General features: G+C 39.8%; 2 protein-coding genes across 2 annotated transcripts in view; one reads left to right on the forward strand and one right to left on the reverse strand.

Annotated features, from left to right (window-relative positions):
• LOC133662056 (uncharacterized) overlaps positions 1-20,524 on the reverse strand; it is a 268,044-nt gene that overhangs the window by 174,381 nt on the left and 73,139 nt on the right. The window lies entirely within an intron of this gene.
• ube2nb (ubiquitin-conjugating enzyme E2Nb) lies at positions 750-8,927 on the forward strand. Its single transcript, XM_062065733.1, has 4 exons — positions 750-905; positions 4,068-4,314; positions 4,381-4,521; positions 8,590-8,927. Exons 1-4 carry the CDS (start codon positions 876-878, stop codon positions 8,631-8,633), a joined length of 462 nt encoding a protein of 153 aa, XP_061921717.1. The 5' UTR covers positions 750-875; the 3' UTR covers positions 8,634-8,927.

Below are 20,524 nucleotides of genomic sequence, written 5' to 3' on the forward strand. Positions count from 1 at the left end.
AAGAGAGTCCAGCCCCTCTCGAGAGAACTGGTTCCAGAGCCCTTGCTGTGCGTCGAGGTGAGTCCGACTATATCTAGCCGGAACTTCTCTACCTCGCGCACTAGCTCAGGCTCCTTCCCCCCCAGCGAGGTGACGTTCCACGTCCCAAGAGCTAGCTTCTGTAGCCGAGGATCGGACCGCCAAGTGCCCTGCCTTCGGCTTCCGCCCAGCTCACAATGCACCCGACCTGTACGGCCCCTCCCATGAGTGATGAACCCATTGGAGGGGTGACCCACGTTGCCTCTTCGGGCTGTGCCCGGCCGGGCCCCATGGGGACAGGCCCGGCCACCAGGCGCTCGCCATCGTGCCCCAACTGCGGGCCTGGCTCCAGAGGGGGGCCCCGGTGACCCGCGTCCGGGCGAGGGAAATCTGAGTCTTTGTTGTTTCATTCCCATAGAAGTCTTCGAGCTGCTCTTTGTCTGGTTTAAATGTAACTTAGATATTGGGTTTCACTATGTAAAGCACTTTATAAATATAATTCACATCACCCAATATATTTATTGTTATGTTTATATTTGTTTTTGTTAAACAATACAATCTTATCTTGGAGGTTTTTCCCTTATTGTCTCCAGGCACAATAACATATTTTACACTTTAAATAAGACAATAAAAAATAAAACAGCACAATGAACACATGCGTAGATAAAACAATTGTGAGAGTTTATAAGTGGATGGATAGTAGAAACAGAAAAAGTGAGATTTCCAGACAGGCAACATTTTTTACTCCAACGTCATTGAAACCGGAAAGGGCGTGGTCAGCCCCTCCCCGTCAGTCCAGTCAATTGAGCCTGAAGAGAAGGCGACTGCACGGCTAAAAATATTATAGCTAACACAAGATGGCCGGTTTGCCTCGTAGGATTATCAAGGTACACTTTAATATTAATTTCCTGACTTTACATACTAATGAACGTATGCGAGGTTCCCTGTGGTGTCATTTTGTCCAGCCGGTATTTTAAATGTGCTGCCCTCGGACGTTAGCAGGGTTAGCTCCACAGCTAGCTGGCTGTCTGGCTCGCTAGCTATTTAGCTACCTAGCTCAAATGTTTTCTTTGCCATTTCCGTTTCCCCGCCTCCGCCGTGCTAGTCACTTGGTCATTTCATTTGATAATCTTCCTTTAATTATAAATTGACGACAGGAACACAATGACATATTTCAGGTGCAATCGTGACTTCGCCAAGGAAGCGAGCAAGGTTAGCAAGTGTCGCTTCACTCCAACCGACTGTCATTGTTTATGAGCTCAGAATGCAGTTTCTTTCAGAAATCCCAATAAGCGCCCATTGATGGCGAGTTTCTTCCCCCTCCTCCATTGGCAGGGCCAGGCCCACCACTCTTCGCCTGCGCCACATTTCTTGCAGATTTCGATCAAGTTGAGCAGGATTTAACAGCGATTTGCATAACAAAGCTCAGCGAAAAAAATGACACAAACCATCCGGATAACCTGTTCCTTCCTCACTGATGTAGTGTTTATGCTGAGCCATACTGCCATGTTTACTACTCATACAGCACGCAATTTGCTGCTAATGCTAATATTCCCGATCGTATCCAAAATATTTGACTTTTTCTGCTCTAAAATGGACATTAAAGTCAACTAGATGAGGCAATTCCTGAAGGAAGTGCGTGTGAATGCTCCAATGATGAAGTTGAACTGAAATTCTGGAATTATTTTAGAATTGTTGAAGTGGAGCACACAATTCCTAAGCAGGCTTTTGAAGTTGGAACAGTTTGAATCAGATGAAAATAGAGATGTCCGATAATGGCTTTTTTGCCGATATCCGATATTGTCCAACTCTTAATTACCGATACCAATATATATACAGTTGTGGAACACATTATTATGCCTAGTTTTGTTGTGATGCCCCGCTAGATGCATTAAACAATGTAACAAGGTTTTCCAAAATAAGAGAACAACTTCAACTCAAGTTATGGAAAAAAGTGCCAACATGGCACTGCCATATTTATTATTTAAGTCACAAAGTGCATTATTATTTTTTAACATGCCTCAAAACAGCAGCTTGGGATTTGGGACATGCTCATTAGGAGGTTGAGGTGGGGGGGCGGGTGTATATCGTAGCGTCCCTGAAGAGTTAGTGCTGCAAGGGATTCTGGGTATTTGTTCTGTTGCATTTATGTTGTGTTGCGATGCGGATGTTCTCCCGAAATGTGTTTGTCATTCTTGTTTGGTGTGGGTTCACAGTGTTGCGCATATTTGTAACAGTGTTAAAGTTGTTTATACGTTCACCCTCAGTGTGACCTGTATGGCTGTTGATCAAGTATGCATTGCATTCACTTGTGAGTGTGTCAAAAGCAGTGGTTCTTAACCCTGTTGGAGGTACCAAACCCCACCAGTTTCATATGCGCATTCACCGAACCCTTCTTTAGTGAAAAATAAAATGTTTTTTTTTCAAACTGCTGTTGCCATATCCGTAATACGCCGATAGGGAGAAGTTTTTATTTACACGATGAGTCGGGTGTGTCTTGACCGCCGCCGAACCCCTGAGCCAGACTCACCGAACCCATAGGGTTCGATCGAACCCAGGTTAAGAACCACTGGTCAAAAGCCGTAGATATTATGTGACCTGGCCGGCACGCAAAGGCAGTGCCTTCAAGGTTTATTGGCGCTCTGTACTTCTTCCTACGTCCGTTTACACAGCTGCGTTTTAAAAAGTCATACATTTTACTTTTTGAAATCGATACTGATAATTTTGAAACCGATACCGATAATTTCTGATATCACATTTTAAAGCATTCATCGGCCGATAATATCAGCAGTCCTATATTATCGGACATCCCCAGATGAAAAATGTGGGCGTTGTGGAACTTTGAATAATGTCCCTTTTGATTTCAATGGGGATTTCCATAAAAATTTGGGAATTTCGGGTAAAGCTGCAATTTTTTTGAAAATAGAAAAAAAAAACTTCAATGAGTTGAAATGGTCTGTGTTGGAATTTTTCAAATTGGTCGAGAAACGTTGGAGTAGTAACATGTTGAATTGAGAAATGGTATTACGGAATTTCGGGAAAAAATGGGAATTTTTCCAGTTCAAAAAACCACTTTGTTTTTTGTCCTGATTAAGAGGAATGTTTTGACGGTGGAACGGTTGAAATGCGTTGAAAAATGTGGAAGGAGTAGTCGCCAGAAAAAAAGGGTGTAAATAGGGCTTTGGAAAACCAAGAATTCTGGAAAATCCTGGAATTTATTTGAACTTAGGAAAGAGGTAGTTTGAATTTCCAGGATGGTGGAATATGTTGAAGGTGGAATGGTTTGGATTGGTTGAAAAATGTGGAGATGGTGGAAGCTTGAAAAATGGCCAATTAAGTTTGAATGGGAAAAATGTCCCGGAAAACCTGGAATTCTGGTAAATCTGGTAATTTTTGGAATTTTTCAAGGGAAAGCCTGCGACTCCCGAATAGGCTAAACAGTTTGAAGTCGGAACGGTTTGAATCGGGTGAAAAATGTGGGAGGTAGAGCGTGCCAAAATCTGGAGAAGAAGAAGATGAATTTTGGTGTAGAAAACCGTATGTGTAAGTGCTTTGGAGCATTCACACAATTATGGTGTTTTTGCAATATTTCGCACGGCCACTAGAACAAGTTTATTCAACAACATTTTTATTTTCCTCCCCTTAATGTTATTCATGTCAACTGATGTCATGGTTTAATTTGCACAGTTTCTTATGATTCATGTCCGTGGCATCTTTTGGACACTGTGGGAGCAGAACATACTTTCTTTATCTTTTAAATAATATGTCCTGTCAAGCCACTCAGGCAAATTGTTTTTTGATGTTGTTATTGCTCTTCTGCACCAAAAAAGTTTTGTTTTTCCAATTTCCTTCTTTCTTTTTTTTTTTAATTTTTTTTTAGAATAGAATAAACCAGTCGTTTTTTATGTTTTCAACTTGCATTCATGAAACGAAAATGAAATGACCAAAACATACACTGACCAGTCAGAAAGCCATAGTTGTATACTTTCAGATGCTTTCATTCTCAAAGTGACGTTGTAGGAATGTTTGTCACACGTGTGGGTCCTTAGGAGACGCAGCGGTTGATGCTCGAGCCCGTCCCAGGCATTGCAGCAACGCCCGATGATGAGAATGCACGCTATTTCCACGTGTACATCGGGGGACCGAAAGACTCTCCGTTTGAAGGGGGCACATTTAAACTTGAACTGTTTCTCCCGGAGGAGTATCCCATGGCGGCACCCAAAGTGCGATTCATGACCAAAATCTACCATCCGAACGTTGACAGACTGGGGAGAATATGTTTAGACATTTTGAAAGGTGAGACCTCTTGTGGGTTGCATTTGTAAGGAAGCAGATACGTAATTTCGCTTATTCACTCTCCAGACAAGTGGTCTCCGGCCCTCCAAATCCGCACAGTGCTGCTCTCCATCCAGGCATTATTAAGCGCTCCTAACCCCGACGACCCCCTGGCAAATGACGTCGCAGAGCAGTGGAAGAAAAACGAAAGCATTGCCATCGAAACAGGTCAGGGTCCTCCTTTGATGATTGGATGTAGATCAAATTGTTATATAAACAAACTCACACTTTTTCAACTTTATATCTTATAAAACATAGATTGAACTATTTAAAATGAGTATTGGCCCAAGTCAGGCAAATGTGTTTAATTTTTGTAAAGCTTCCCAAACCAAAGATGACTGTGATTCTGTGATTCTTTGTAACCACTTTTGATTGGCCAGCAGGCAAATGATGCCAGGTTTGACAATTCTTATTCAAAGACAGGAAAGAAAAGAAAATAACTAAAAAATTAATGACTAAACTCTGCCTCTTGCAAATATTGCATGAGTTAAAACCTCAATGTCGATTCATTGTGGATGAATTGTGCAGTCTTATGTATCGTTCATGTATTGAAATACGTATTGTCTCATATTGGAGACATCTTTACCTCACATTACGACAACAAAACATTGTATTTTTAGAATAAACATCAAAACAATTATTTAAGATTTTTCACCCTTTGAAATATCAAGTATGCCAAAAATAAACAAGTTAACTTACTTTTAGACTATTCATGGCCTGCAGATGTGAATTATGAAACTTCCACTGTGGACCATGTGACTTGAGGAATATTCCACATTTTTCATGCACTGAATTAGTGTGATTTCTCTAATAATTCAACTAGAAATAAGATTTTACAACCAATTAAAACACTTTAATCTGATTGCATTCTGCTTTTTAAAAATCAGTTTACCACAACCAGATTATGTGAAAACCAGTTCTCTCCATGGAAGACCAACACTTTACTACATTATTCACGGGTGAAGAAGAACAATCATACATAGTGAAGATATAAAATATGAAATATGTCAATATTTTTAAAGTATGTGATCAAACAAAAACTTAACTGCTAAATAGGTGTCAAGCTGTTCTCAAAGAAGACACTTTAAATACATGACATGACGCCAACACATCCCGGCCGGTGGATAGCCACCTGTAAACATCTTATTTTCAACACTGATACTTTTATTAAATTTTTTAATAATATGTGTATGTTTCGTTGGTCAGTAGACAAAACATTGTTTAAAGGTAGATCACATGATTTAAAGATCAATTTCATTCATTCAAATCATCCACAACAGCATTGTTATTCATACCTTTTTAGTGATGTAAAAATTAAAGGTATAAATACAACAATTTGAACGGCATTGACATGTACAACGTGTACAGAAAGTGTTCGGAGCCTTTTAAATTGTTCACTCTTTGTTTTATTGCAGCCATTTGCTAAACTCAAGAAAGTAAATTTTATTTTCATATTAATTTACACTTAGCACCACATCTTGACAGAAAAACCACAAATGTAGAAATTTTTGCAAATGTATTTAAAAAAACCCCCCCAAAAAAACAATTACATCTACATAAATATCCACAGCCTTTGCTCAATATTTTTTTGATGCAAATTTGGCAGCAATTACAGCCTCTAGTCATTTTGAATACAATGCCACAATCTTAGCACACCTATCTTTGGGCAGTTTTGCCCATTCCTTTTTGCAGCACCTCTCAAGCTCCATCAGATTGAATGGAAAGCGTTTGTTTTCATCCAGGATGTCTTTGTACATTTCTACATTTGTGTTAGTCTAGTCAGGGAGGTGACCAAGAACGTGATGGTCACTCTGTCAGAGCTAAAGTATTCCTCTGTGGAGAGAGGAGAACCTTTCAGAAGGACAACCATCTCTGTAGCAATCCACCAATCAGGCCTGTATGGTAGAGTGGCCAGACAGAAGCCATTTCTTAGTGAAAAGTTTGCCAAAATGCACCTGAAAGACTCTCAGACCATGAGAAACAAAATTCTCTGGTGTGATGAGACAAAGATTGAACTCTTTGGTGTGAATGCCAGGCTTCATGTTGGAGGAAACCAGGCACCACTCATCACCAGGCCAGTACCACCCTTACAGTGAAGCATGGTGGTGGCAGCATCATGCTGCATGGATGTTGTTCAGCGACAGGAACTGGGAGACTAGTCAGAAAAAAGAGAAAAATAAATATAGCAATATACAGAGACCTCCTGGATGAAAACCAACGCTTCCCATCCAATCTCATGGAGCTTCAAAGGTGCTGCAAAAAGGAATGAGTAAAGAGGCTGTAATTGCTGCCAGAGGTGCATCAACAAAGTATTGAGCAAAGAGTCTGAATACCTATTTATGTACAGTACATGTGATTTTTTTAGTTTTTTATTATTAATACATTTCGCAAAAATATCTGCATTTCTGTATTTTTCTGTCAAGATGGGGTGCTGAGTGTTCATTAATAAGAAATAAAACAACCTTTTTTTGATTTTAGCAAATGGCTGCAATGAAACAGTAAAACGTTTAAAGGGATCTGAATACTCTCTGTACTCACTGTAAACAAGCAATAAAAAATAATTCACTGTGTAGTTTGTATTAACAGTAACTAGTCAAATAGTTCACCAAAATATTTATTTTGTTGTATGTCTCTGATGATCATAACAACCACATTAAACATGACCAACACCACCTAAAAGCAGGGCCAAGTTGTAGTTATCGATTAGATCCGGCGCTTGTAAGCTACTTGCGCTAGCTTATTTGCATGTAGCATTCTCTTCTTCTATTTACATTAGCACATTGCAAAACAAGCTACATGACCACACAGCACATGGCCAACATCGCATTAGATAAAAAACATGGACACTGGAACTTCACTTGTTGCTGTGAAAATAGAAGAAACCAAATTATTTGAGAATTCGACTAAATTAGTGCTTGCAAACGTTCTAAATGTGGACAAAATCTGCATATTATAAGCAACTTAGTTTTTTTTCCAAACTCGCTTACAAATTTCGTAAGTGACAGGCTTTAATTTTTAGTGTTTGCTTTTTTTGTTCTCACAATAAAGCGAACCATAGGTTTACTATGCCCACAGTGCACCAGTCATGCCCACAAACACACTCACACAAATGACGCATTTGCAACCGCACTGACAAACTAATGACAATACAGACTGACAATTAGTGGCAGGAAGTGTAAAAACTTTATACAAAAGTTGTGTAAACAAATAAATAAAATGAGGGGAAAAGAACCACAGTCACAGACTGGATCAGAACCGCAGGTGGAAAATATCTGAAGGGCAAATGTGAGATTTTTGCTCACAGCTTTAATTCGTCATGCTAATATTAAGAAGCATAAAAACAAATTAATGGCCTAAAAATAGCCGCTATGTCGCTTGTCACACACCAATCAGTTCTGTTGATTATCTTGGTTAACGTATTGACCTACTTCAACAAACCAAATAATTGGGTAAATGGTCTGCAATATAACTCCAAAAGTTTGAGTTTGAGTTTATTTCGAACATGCAAGCATACACAACATGATACATCACAATTTCCAGTTTCTCTTTTCAACATGTTCGAAAAGGAGTAAGAAGAAGCAGAGCTTATTTAATCCTACCCCTTTTCTTTTACATAACAGTTGCTAAAACTTTTGTTCACTTCCTGTTCTCAATTTATTCACAATATACTCCATAAGTAATCACAATAAAAATAAATAAATAATACTCGGTGAAGTAAGTTACATTTCATATGGTGAGTTGAGTAAGATTATTTTGAAAATGAATGGATGGATGAAATAAATTCAGAATGTTTTTCATGGTTCTTCTTTGTACTTTGTAAACACTTTAAGTTTGAATAATTTCTTGAAGTGGATCATATTAGTACATTGTTTGATTGCTTTGCTTAATCCATTCCATAATTTAATTCCACATACTGAAGCTCTTAAGTGTTGTACATGCATACAAATGTTTTAAATTACATTTTTCTCTAAGATTATGGTCAGATTTTGATGAAACTCCCAGGAAACGTCATAAATGGGATAAGGAACAAGGGATTAGATGCTGAAGGTGATTTGGATCACCGTCTTTTTAAAGAATTGTCAATAATTTCAGTGTGCAAGGCACTTTGCTTAATGAAAAAATGTTTGGGTTTTTTTCGGTTAATTTAATGGTGCATTCACACATTTTATGTACTGAGTATGCAAATGTCACTGGCTGGGTGAAAAGGTCATTCTAACAAAATGTGTCCTCTTGCAGCGCGAGCATGGACCAAGTTGTACGCCAACAACACTGAAGTATAGAAGACGTGAATATGATCCAACACATCTCCTCCTAAACGGCATTGGAAAAAAAACCAAGATCAACTGTCGCAGACCTTTTTGGGTGACTTATGTTCCTTTTGTTAACGTGTTAGCCTCCTTTTTCCTTGTTGTTTCTCTTCTTCCTCCTCCCTGGTGTGTTGCTATTTAAATGCATGGACAGAGAATGACACCTCATCACTACAGTCTTAAACGGTAAATAATATAGAGTATCATTGAAGAAGCAGCTGTGCACTGCTACCAAATCATCATGCATTAAAGCTGTCCTACTTTTAATACATGCAGCTCATGTCTTTTTATTATCTTCTTTCAGTGTGCCCAAACACAAATAGGCTGCCGAGGAAGTGCACCCCTTGTCTTTAAAATGGAACTTAATTTTCAAAAGCAATACAGTCATCCCCACAGGTTTCCACAAAGTAAGATTTTTAATAACCGATGTAATATTTTCATAGTTGGAGCATAAAACAATGACATAGTTATAGCCCTCTAAAAATGAATTAAATATAGTAGTATTGTGTGTTCTACTGTAGATTACAGTACTCACTGGTTGCCTGGAGGATCCTCCAAGCCTCATTGCTTTGGTCATTCAGGGCTACTACAACACAACCACTATGTGGAAATACTTAATCACATCCTGAGTAAACTGGGTTTAAGTGCTGAAATCATGGACGTAAGTTGTTCTGCAAACATTTGGTCAAATTGACAGTTGCAGCTACAATCATTTTTGTTGTTAACATTGAATGTCTGCGTTGGAGCACGTGAACGCTGTTCTTGATGTTGAAAATGAAGTGCATCAATAGAGTTCATCTCCACATAGACCAGAAAATAGTTATACATAATGTATAGCAATCTCAGTGAGCCTACAGTGCTGCACCGATTCTGATGCTACCTTCTAACCTACGGGGGGGCTGAGTGGGCTTTAAAATTATGGTTTTACTCAAGAGAATAGCAACAATGCAAATATGTCACCCATTTTAAAAAATAATTTTGTTCATTATTACATCTTCTTTGTGACAGATGTATGCACGTTTGTGCGAGTGTAATAGAAGGCAGTCAACGCTAACAGACTGCTTGTGTTTTTAGCTCAGTAGTAGTATGCTGGTCTCTCACACAGGCGATGTGGGTTCGAGCCCCGCTCAAAACAGTAGGGAAAATTTAAGCAGCCGAGAGAGTACACAATCGCGAGACAAAGCTGAGATGTTTGTGATTGACAGCTATGAACAATCATTGCATTTTGCTGTCAAAATCGGGGGCCCTGATTGGGTGGGGCCTCTGGGCATCAGTCCAGGTGAGCCCGGACATTAAAGTCAAAGTCTCAACGATGTGGAGATGTGTTATTTATGAGGCAAGAGTCAAAGATGAAGTGCATCAAAAAGTTGTACTTTTCAAGAGTCAACTTGATTGCCACGGTGACAGCGTTGCTCCAGAATTGCTGCCGTGTTGTTTAAATCATAGAGTTCACCTTTAACTTGGAAGCAAAAGTCATATTTGGAGAATATTCATCTATTGTCACAACATCATACTAACAGAAAATAAGACAAATACAGCACAACTTAATGTAAGACTTAATTTAGACCAAAAATAAGTAGAATACGCTTTTAAAAAAAGAAAAATTCCCAAATCCGCGATGTAGTGAAGTGCGATGTAGCGAGGCACGACTGTACATGCAAATGATTCATGGTAATAAAATACAATAGGTAAATAAATCTGCTAAGACCGAAAAAAACATTAACCCAAATATTAACAAATCCCTTGGTGTTGACCAAAGAAACGGTCAATAAATTTATATATAGTTTAAAAAAAAAAAAGCAGCTGCCACCTATTAATTTTGGTGAAACAACAACCTGTAGCCCTTTGAGATCCCCTGATAAAAAGGTCAATATGAATTCAATATATTATTATTTTTATTGTTATTAGAACTCCCACACTTGATAAAACTGTGGTGTAGATCAAAAATCATTTGCTGGATGAGGTAATTTTATTTTTAATCCATTCATTTGGAATGCAAGAGGAAATCAAGGTCTCCTGTGATTGTCTACTGAGATCGTCCAGGTAAAATATACATTCAATTATTACTGCGTACCTGCAACATTGATATCCTGTAAATCAGTGGTCCCCAACCTTTTTGTAGCTGCGGACCGGTCAACGCTTGAAGAATACAATTATGTGTGCTTACGGACTGTATTCCTGCAGACTGTATTGATCTATATTGGTATATAATGTAGGAACCACAAATAATAATAACAGAAAGAAACAACCCTTTTGTGCGAATGAGTGTGACTGCGTTGGTGCACTAATTGTAAGTGTATCTTGTGTTTTTTATGTTGATTTAATAAAAAGACAAAAACATTTATTTTTTTAAATTTATTGTGCGGCCCGGTACCAATCGATCCACGGACCAGTACCGGCCCGCGGCCCGGTGGTTGGGGACCACTGCTGTAAATGAACAGTAAAAGTATTCTCTGCTGTTCTACAGACTACCACAAGGTGGCGCCACATCCAACACTAGTAATGTACTCCTGGTGTGTAACTGATGTCACAATAATGGATTACATTTGTATAGTGCTTTTGTAGACACTCAAAGCACTTTACATTGTACATTCATACACCAGTGTGAGTGGCCCTGGGAGCAAGGTGGGTGACGTGTCTTGCCCAAGGACACAACGGCAGCGACTAGGATGGTGCAAGCAAGTTTTGTACCAGGAACCCTCAAGCCGCCCTGTCATTGTTATGCCCGACTTTGGCTTCTAGTGACTTGTTTGTGTACTCGCCGACCAAAGGTGTTTGCGCAACGCAGCCTTCACAACACTTTACGACCTGGTTCCCATGGTAACTGCCTCGCCATTGTTTGAGTGAGCTTGCGAGGAAGCGAATCCGCAGAATACCTTGAGTAATTATTAACTCATCGCTTGTCTCCTGGAGGACTTCCAAGCTGTTTTGCCGGTGTGTAATCGTGCGGCATTGATGATGACGACACCAGTGTTCCATATATAGTTCAACCTGAAGACATTTGGAGGTTTTTTTTGATTGATTGAAACTTTTATTAGTAGATTGCACAGTACAGTACATATTCTGTACAATTGACCACTAAATGGTAACACCCAAATAAGTTTTTCAAGTTGTTTTTTAAGTCGGGGTCCATGTAAATCAATTCATGGTATAAATATATACTATTAGCATAGTACAGTCATCACACAAGTTAATCATCAGATTATATACATTGAATTATTTACATTATGTACAATATTTACAATCCGGGGGGTGGGATAAGGAGGGTTTACTTGATATCAGCACTTCAGTCATCAACAATTGCATCATCAGAGAAATGGACATTGAAACAGTGTAGGTCTGACTTGGTAGGATATGTACAGCGAGCAGAGAACATAGTGGTGTTAGTCAAGGGTTGAAGTTGACTGGAGGTGTTCTTTTAGTGCGGTTTTGAAGGAGGATAGAGATGCCCTTTCTTTTACACCTGTTGGGAGTGCATTCCATATTGATGTGGCATAGAAGTAGAATGAGTTAAGACCTTTGTTAGATCGGAATCTGGGTTTAACGTGGTTAGTGGAGCTCCCCCTGGTGTTGTGGTTATGGCGGTCTTTTTACGTTAAGGAAGTAGTTTGACATGTACTTCGGTATCAAAAAGGTGTAGCGGATTTTATAGACTAGGCTCAGTGCAAGTTGTTTTACTCTGTCCTCCACCCTGAGCCAGCCCACTTTGGAGAAGTGGGTAGGAGTGAGGTGTGATCTGGGGTGGAGGTCTAGAAGTAACCTGACTAGCTTGTTCTGGGATGTTTGGAGTCTAGATTTGAGGGTTTTGGAGGTGCTAGGGTACCAGGAGGTGCATGCGTAATCGAAAAAGGGTTGAATGAGAGTTCCCGCTAGAATCTTCAGGGTGCTTTTTGTTGACCAGAGAGGAGATTCTGTAGAGAAATCTCGTTTGTTGGTTGACCTTTTTGATTACCTTGGTTGCCATTTTATCACAGGAAAGATTAGCCTCTAGAATGGAACCTAGGTAGGTGACCTCATCTTTCCTGGTGGTGATCACCCACTTTTATAGTGAAGTCACTGACTTTTTTTTAGATTGATTTGGGACCCAAATAGGATGGATTCCGTTTTACCTAAGTGTATGGATAGCTTGTTGTCAGCGAGCCAGGTGCAAATACTAAGGAGTTCAGCACTGAGGATTTTCTCCACCTGTGACTTGTCCTTGCCGGATACCAGCAGGGCCGAGTCATCTTCAAACAGGAACAATTCAGTCGCATGCTGATGACATGTCGTTTACGTATATTAGGAACAGTAAAGGCCCTAATATACTGCCTTGGGGGACTCCACATCTTACTGAGAGAGGGGGGGGGGGGGGGGGGGGGGGGACACGGTGCCGTTCACCTCTACCACCTGTTTCCTCCCCTCCAAGTAAGATTGCATCCAGCTCCATGAGGTTTTATCAAATCCGATTGCTCTGAGCTTATCCAACAGTATAGCGTGGTTAACGGTGTCAAAGACTTCTGAAGGTCCAGCATGACCATGCCGCAGTGGCAGGTGGCTTACAAGGTAGGCAACAACCACGTATCCCACTTGACATCATGTGGATGAAATACAGTTAGGAATGTTGTTGCTATTTTAACATTTGGGTCCATAAGTTTTTATTTAAAAATAGGGCTGTCAAAGCTAATATGTCAACTCAATGATTAATCACAAAACGTTATAAAACGTATAAACAGAAATTAATCCAGCACCCCCCACGACCCCAAAAGGGACAAGCAGTAGAAAATGGATGGATGTTAGGAAAACGGCATTACATAATGACGATACAAACAACACTGACTTTTACTAGTTAACACGTAATCTAATTACTTTTACGTACGTTACTATTGATGTGGTTGTACAGTATGTCAACATGGCAATGTCCAAAGCACATCCAGTTCAATGCAGGAAGTCACTTTTTTACTAACAAAAGCAACAACCAGCGCAAACTAAAATAAACTTTGATATTATATAGGAAGAGGCAACATCACAAAGCAAACAACATGTAAGTACACGCTTACATACACACTACTATGAGGGAACAACGAACAACAAATCAATGACTGAAGTGACAAGCTTGTAATCCTACAATACCCTGCCTGTGGACAAGGAGAAAAGACAGCCATAGCTGCTAAGATAACACCCAGCTGAGTTGAATGCTGCTCTGAGCGTGCGCTTGCTGACGTCACACGTCACTTGGCAACAGGCACCACACTCTGCTCTCATGAAACGTCTAAACCACATATGCCAGATGCTTAAAGTTGTTTTCTAAGTAATGCATTGATTACTTTCCCTTGTAATTATTTACATTTATTAAAGAGTAATTATGTTAATAATTAAATGTAGTTTTAGGGTAAGTATGAAGTAACTATAATCAGTTAGTTACTTTTTAAAAGTAATTTTCCAAAAACTGTAAATCACACAATTTATTTTGAGTGTCGTCGTCGGCGATCACTCGAAACGAGTATGATTGTCCTCCTGTTGGTGGGATTGCCTTCAGGAGAACGCCTGTGCGTGGAATCTTTTAAAGTGTGGAGACTGGTGCACAGACAGCCACCACACTGTCCTTGGCAAAGAGAAGGCCAGGGTCCAATGGCATGGAGACCAAGACATTCGGGGGCCCATCTTTGCTGCAGCCTTCCTCCGCCTTTGTGACCGTTGTGGAGCTTCTATGTCGCCATCATCCGCCCACTCCGCCGTTGAGGTCTTTTTCGACGAGGGAGACGCGCAGACTCCAATGTCACTTCTTCACTGTGGGGAGCTGTATCCGGTGGCAAGGGAAACCCAGGACGACCGGCACCTCCTCACAGCTGCCGGAGCTCCGGTCTGTCGGAGGACCGCCTATGGTGCGCCTACCAGCACTTGTTTTTCTCTCAGGGTGTGCTCCCCTACCTTTTGTCTTCCCAGACTAACCCACAAGGCAGCGGGGTAGTGGTTGGGTGATGCCAGGTCGTGACCACAAAGTGGGCCTGCGCATCACGCCTCTGGGGACCACTGCAGCTCCGAGATCCCTGCCACGTTTGCCTTGGGCCGCGGGGCCCTGGTTACCGTGTGTGGCCACGTGGAGGCCTGACAGGAGTCTTGGCAGGAGAAGACTGACGCACGATGCTGCTTCTCCATTCACCACAAGGGCTAGCCAGTGGCAGTGTCTGTAAGCGAGAGGTTAGCAAGCAGGTGGGAAGTAGACATGCAACCTTCCCTCTAACTACTGCACGAGACGCATCACAACACCCTGTAGGCTGGGCCCACACACACACACACACACACGCATGTACACATTTTGAGTGTACATGCTCCTTGGCCCTAACAGTGGATGTTTCCCTGAAAGGTGTGTTGTTATCCGTCAGGTGGATAATACATCAGTGCAAATATGAGTGAATGTTGTACTTGATGACTAATTTCACTTGAAGAGGCTGTTTGCAATGTTTCAAAGATGCCTCGAGGGCCACAACGTATTTTACACAGTATGTAACGACATAGTTATGTACGTACGTAACACATGCACGCGCATTAGGTTTTGGTGTTGTGAGCTAATAATAGCAATTTGTATAGTTAGTGTTAGCTGTCATTGAACGTATATTCAATTATAAGAACAACATGACTGCAAATTGTTCATTGCTTCTCTTGGACTGCTTTGGTATGTGTGTACGTGATGACGAGACCAGGTGTGTGAACACCAGTCATTTTATTCGGGCTGGTAAATGGGTTGTACTTGTATAGCGCTTTTCTACCTTTTTTTTTAAGGAACTCAAAGCGCTTTGACACTATTTCCACATTCACCCATTTACACACACTGATGGCGGGAGCTGCCATGCACGGCGCTAACCAGGCCCATCAGGAGCAAGGGTGAAGTGTCTTGCTCAAGGACACAACGGACGTGACTAGGATGGTAGAAGGTGGGGATTGAATCAGTAACCCTCAGATTGCTGGCACAGCCACTCTCCCAACTTCGCCACGCCGTCCCCCTAAAAATTTAATTACATAAACTTTGTATTTGTGAAAAATATAGACATTTTCCAAACAAATGTGTTCCACTAATGGTAACATAAGCTAGCCAGCGGTGGTCTTTTGTTATATTTTTTGCTTTGAAAAATGTTACTGTGAGGAAGTTGCAAACAGAACCTTTAAAAAAAACAACAACAATGGGACTTTAGATAGAACTGTTAGCAAGTTTTGAACACAAATTATTTTTTTATGTTTTTATGAATGACTTTATGACAATAAAATTACATTTGTATCATAATATTGGGGTCTTACTTTAAATTTTGCATGTAAGTAATTTTTTGCGATTAATCAAAGTGCAAAAGTGAAAATAATCTGATTAAAAGGTTTAATCATTTGAAAGCACTATTCAAAAAATAAAAAATAAACACAAAATGTGGCTTAAAACCTCTAAAGGCCTTAGTGGCCACATGCGTGGACAGCACCTTTTAGCTCTTATTTCCAAAATTGTATACACTACTGAATTGGGGTCTTATGCCAACATATGGACACTTATACTGTCATCTGGTGGTGTCAGAAGAGTATAACATACAATAGAATTTGTGGGGGAAAAAAGTGTAAAAATAAAAATTAGCATGTCACTACACATGAAGTACATGTTTGTGTACTTATGGACTAAGTACATCATATCAAAAGATGATTTTTAGTTTTTATTCTAATTAGGGTCCAATAAGCCCAAATAGCAAAGAGAAATAAAAAAAAGCATGTAAACAAACAGCTTGGGCCTTAAGAGGATAAATTATTAAAGGGGCTGTTTGAAACATTTACTACACAGGTGCCGAGAGGGCGCTAACTTTCCAATGTATTTTAGGCATTACATCCCGCCCTTTTACGGCTTCTAGGACGTGATGACGGAATTCCGTACGTACGTAACACATGCACGTGCATTAGATTTGGGTGTTGTTAGCTAATAATAGAAGTTTGCTTAGTTAGCGTTAACTGTCATTGAATGTATATTCAATAACAACAACATAACTGCAAAATGTTCTGCTTCTCTTGAAATGCTTTTGTATGTGTGCACGCGCTCCTTGCGTGTAGGCGTTGACAAGACTGGGTAAGTTGCTACTGTAAACACCAATCATTTTATTTGGGCCGGCACAAATTTGTTATTACATTAACTTAGTAAGTGTGGAAAATATAGACGATTCTGAAACAACTGTGAGCTGGTAAACCAGTTGTTATATTTTGGATTCGAAAAATGCTACTTTGAAGAAGTTGCAAAGAGCACATTTAAATGGTAGACAACCACCACGTACAGTGCATCACAAAGTATTCACAGCGCTTCACTTTTTCCACATTTTCTTATGTTACAGCCTTATTCTAATAGAATATATTACTTTTTGTCCTCAAACTTCTACACACAATACCCCATGATGACAATGTAAAAAATATATATTTTTAGAATGGCCACGGGGAAGACCCAGGACACGTTGGGAAGACTATGTCTCCCGGCTGGCCTGGGAACGCCTCGGGATCTCCCGGGAGGAACTGGACCAAGTGGCTGGGGAGAGGGAAGCCCACAGGCTTCCCTGCTTAGGCTGCTGCCCCTGCGACCCGACCTCGGATAAGCGGAAGAAGATGTTTCTAATTTTTTCATTTTTAATAAACTTGCAAAATATTTTAAAATACTTTTTCTGCATTTTCATTATGTGTCAATTCGAGGGCTGTGAGGGTGTTTTGTTTTCCCGGAATGCAAAGTAAAGTTGGAGCGGACATGGCGTGAAGGTAAGGACATAATTTATTTTTACTCTAAACTACAAAAGGGTACAAAACTAAAGGCGCGCACAAAGGCGGAGAACAAACTTGACTAATGAAAACAAATGTAGCACAAAGGCAGAAACTATGAACATAAAGTCACTAACTGTGGCATTAATAACAAGAACTTATTTGGCAGAGCAGGAATCTATGGCATGGAACACGTAATCAATGGAGTAACAGGGATAACAGAGTTAATGTCGCCAGGCTGACTTCCTGGCCACAATGGGCTTAAATAATACAGACATGATTGACAACAGGTGCGCGAGTGCAAAACGTGAAACAGGTGAAACTAATGGTCGCTATGGTGACAAAACAAACAAGAGTGCACAAAGAGTCCAAAAACCAAACAGCACATGGCCAAACAAAAACATGACCAACACAGACATGACATTATGGGGTTTTGTGTATAGAAGTTTGAGGTCAAAAATGTATTCATTCTATTTTGTAATATGGCTTAGCCTGTAACATAACAAAATGTGGAAAAAGTGAAGTGCTTTTACTACTTTCCGGATGCACTGAGCATCTTCTGGATTTTTTTATTATTTGAAGTTTTTTTTTCCAATGTGGCGTACATGGTTGGCAACTACCACCTATCCAACTAGGCATCTCCTGGATGAAGATGAAAGTTTGATGCTCATAGAAAATGTGATAAATTGTTTTGGACTTAAACATTTGAACATTTTGCGCCCCTTAAATGTTGTTTTAAACACAGAAAATGTGTCATGAGCACGATGTAAACATTTTCCATGCCTATTCCCCTGTCCCCAGCAGTGCGTCGTGTGTATTCGAGTTGTGTGTGTGTGTGTGTGTGTGTGGTGGTTGTGTAACCGCTCATTCATAAATCAACACCACACCTCGGGAAGGGATGAGGAAGGAGGCTTCTCAGGAGCTTTCTTGCTGCAGTGCCTGAAGGCTGATGAGGTCAACATAGTGCAAACACCAGTGATGAAACATATCTGATTAACATCAGTGATGAAACATTTGGTGATGTCACGAGACCAGACATCCTCCTCCCGTCTAGTATACCCAATGATAAGGTCACATGCCTGGTCTGAGGTCAAAGAAGAGATACATGGCCGAGTTAATCACATCAGGATTTTGCAAGAGCGAGAGAGTGGATCACGACTAAATGAGGCGGATTAAAGGTTGACAAGACGTAAATGTGACAAGTACGCACACAGGTGTCGCCGTGTGTGCGGGCAAGAAACCCGAGTGCGCTATTCTCTTCACACTCGGTCTAAAATGATGCGTGACGACAGAAAGATTGGTTGTATGCATATTTCACATTCAAATACCTTTTTGAAAATGCAGAATGAATCCTCTAAAATAGGCTCATGCTTTAGTGGCAAACATCCATCACAGTTGTTTTGAAGCAAATATTTATTTTACTGTGTTTTGTATACAATACAGAGTACTGTAGTAGTTCACAAAACATGAAAATAGACTAATGATCTAACAACATGCAACAGAAACACCTGAAAAATGATTTAATTTAAATTGAGGCATTTAATAATATTCTAGAGCCGTGATTCTTATGCGCGGGCTCCATCTAGTGCAGTGATGTCCAAAGTGTGGCCTGGGGGCCATTTGTGGCCCGCTGCTAATTTTTTAAGGGCCCACAGCACATTCTAAAAGTACTATTAAAAAAACATTAAAAGGGGAAATAAAAGAGCATACAGGTTAAATGTAATGAGAAAAAGTTGCAATGTCTACACTAATAACACAAAGCTGCCATGCAGCGGGTTTTTTCTTTCAAAAATTGCTCCAAAAAAAATTATGAATCAAAATCAATGTTATTACGAATTATTGACCTAGTAAAGGCTCCAATTACTAAACATAAAAATGATCATTTACAGATAAATCTAAAGTGTATCTAGAGATTTAAGCATTGAAAGCAAAAAAAAAAAAAAAGAATATGCATGACTTATTTTTAACATTTTTATGAGTTGGGGCCTTTTGGATCTCCAAGAATTTTAATGGGATTTTTTTTTTAAACAGGGATTGCTAAAAAATTAATAATGAGTCAAAATCAGTGTTGTTATGAATCATTGACATATTTAAGGCTCCAATTACATCACATGAAATATTCAATTTATAACATTTTTTAGGGGAAATATTGCATATTTTGTGTTTTGGCTATAAAAATGATTTTCTTAAAAATAAGGGCATAAAACATAAAAAAATGTTTTAAACTTTATATCAACAGATCTGAAGTTGACTTACTAATTTAAGTGTTAGAAATGAAATTATTATGTGACTTATTTTTAACAGTTTTGTGACTGAGACCCTTCCGGCTTCACGGGATCAAACTTGAGGATCCCTAAAGGTTAAAATGAATTTATAGATTTTAAAGGTTTTGAAAATGAAAAATATCAAAATTGCCTCCGCATGAATTGATTTTTCAGTGTGCACCCTTCAGTGGAAAAAAGTTTGGACACCCCTGATCTAGTGTTACGCCAAATAATCACTTGATTAAAGTACAGTGTTTTATTTTCCTAGATGTAAACACAGCGTTGCTGTCCAAACTGTGTGTAATGTTACAGTGGCCAAAAGTAGTATTATGATTACTTAGGTCTACTAGGCTACTGTATTTTATTGTTGGTCATTATGATGATGGCACTTGGAGAGCCAAGGGTTTTCTGAGGTGTTACTTGGTAAAAAAAAAAAAAAGTTAGAGAACCTCTGTTCTAGAGTATTTCATGTGTGTATACTACATCCATATAATAAATCAGTCATTAAAAATGGAATCAAATTTAAATAACAAACATATAGTTGAGTTTAGAAAAGGCCGCACGGTGGTTTAGTAGTTAGCATGTAGGCCGCGCAGTCGGGAAATTTGGGTTTGAATCTCCTTTTGGGCATCTCTGTGTGGAGTTTGAATGTTCTCCTCGTGTGGGTTGGGGTTTTCGTCAGGAACTTTCTCCGACATTTCAAAATATGCATGTGATGTCAATTGGAGACTGTAAATTGTCAATGTGTATGAATTATTGTTTCTCTATGTGCCCTGTGATTGGCTGGCAACCACAGGGTGTACCCCGCCTCTCGCCCCAAGTCAGCTGGAATAGGCTCCAGCTTACCCATGAACCTAA

Source organism: Entelurus aequoreus, linkage group LG12 (assembly GCF_033978785.1).
Source record: "Entelurus aequoreus isolate RoL-2023_Sb linkage group LG12, RoL_Eaeq_v1.1, whole genome shotgun sequence".
Lineage (NCBI taxonomy): Eukaryota > Metazoa > Chordata > Actinopteri > Syngnathiformes > Syngnathidae > Entelurus > Entelurus aequoreus.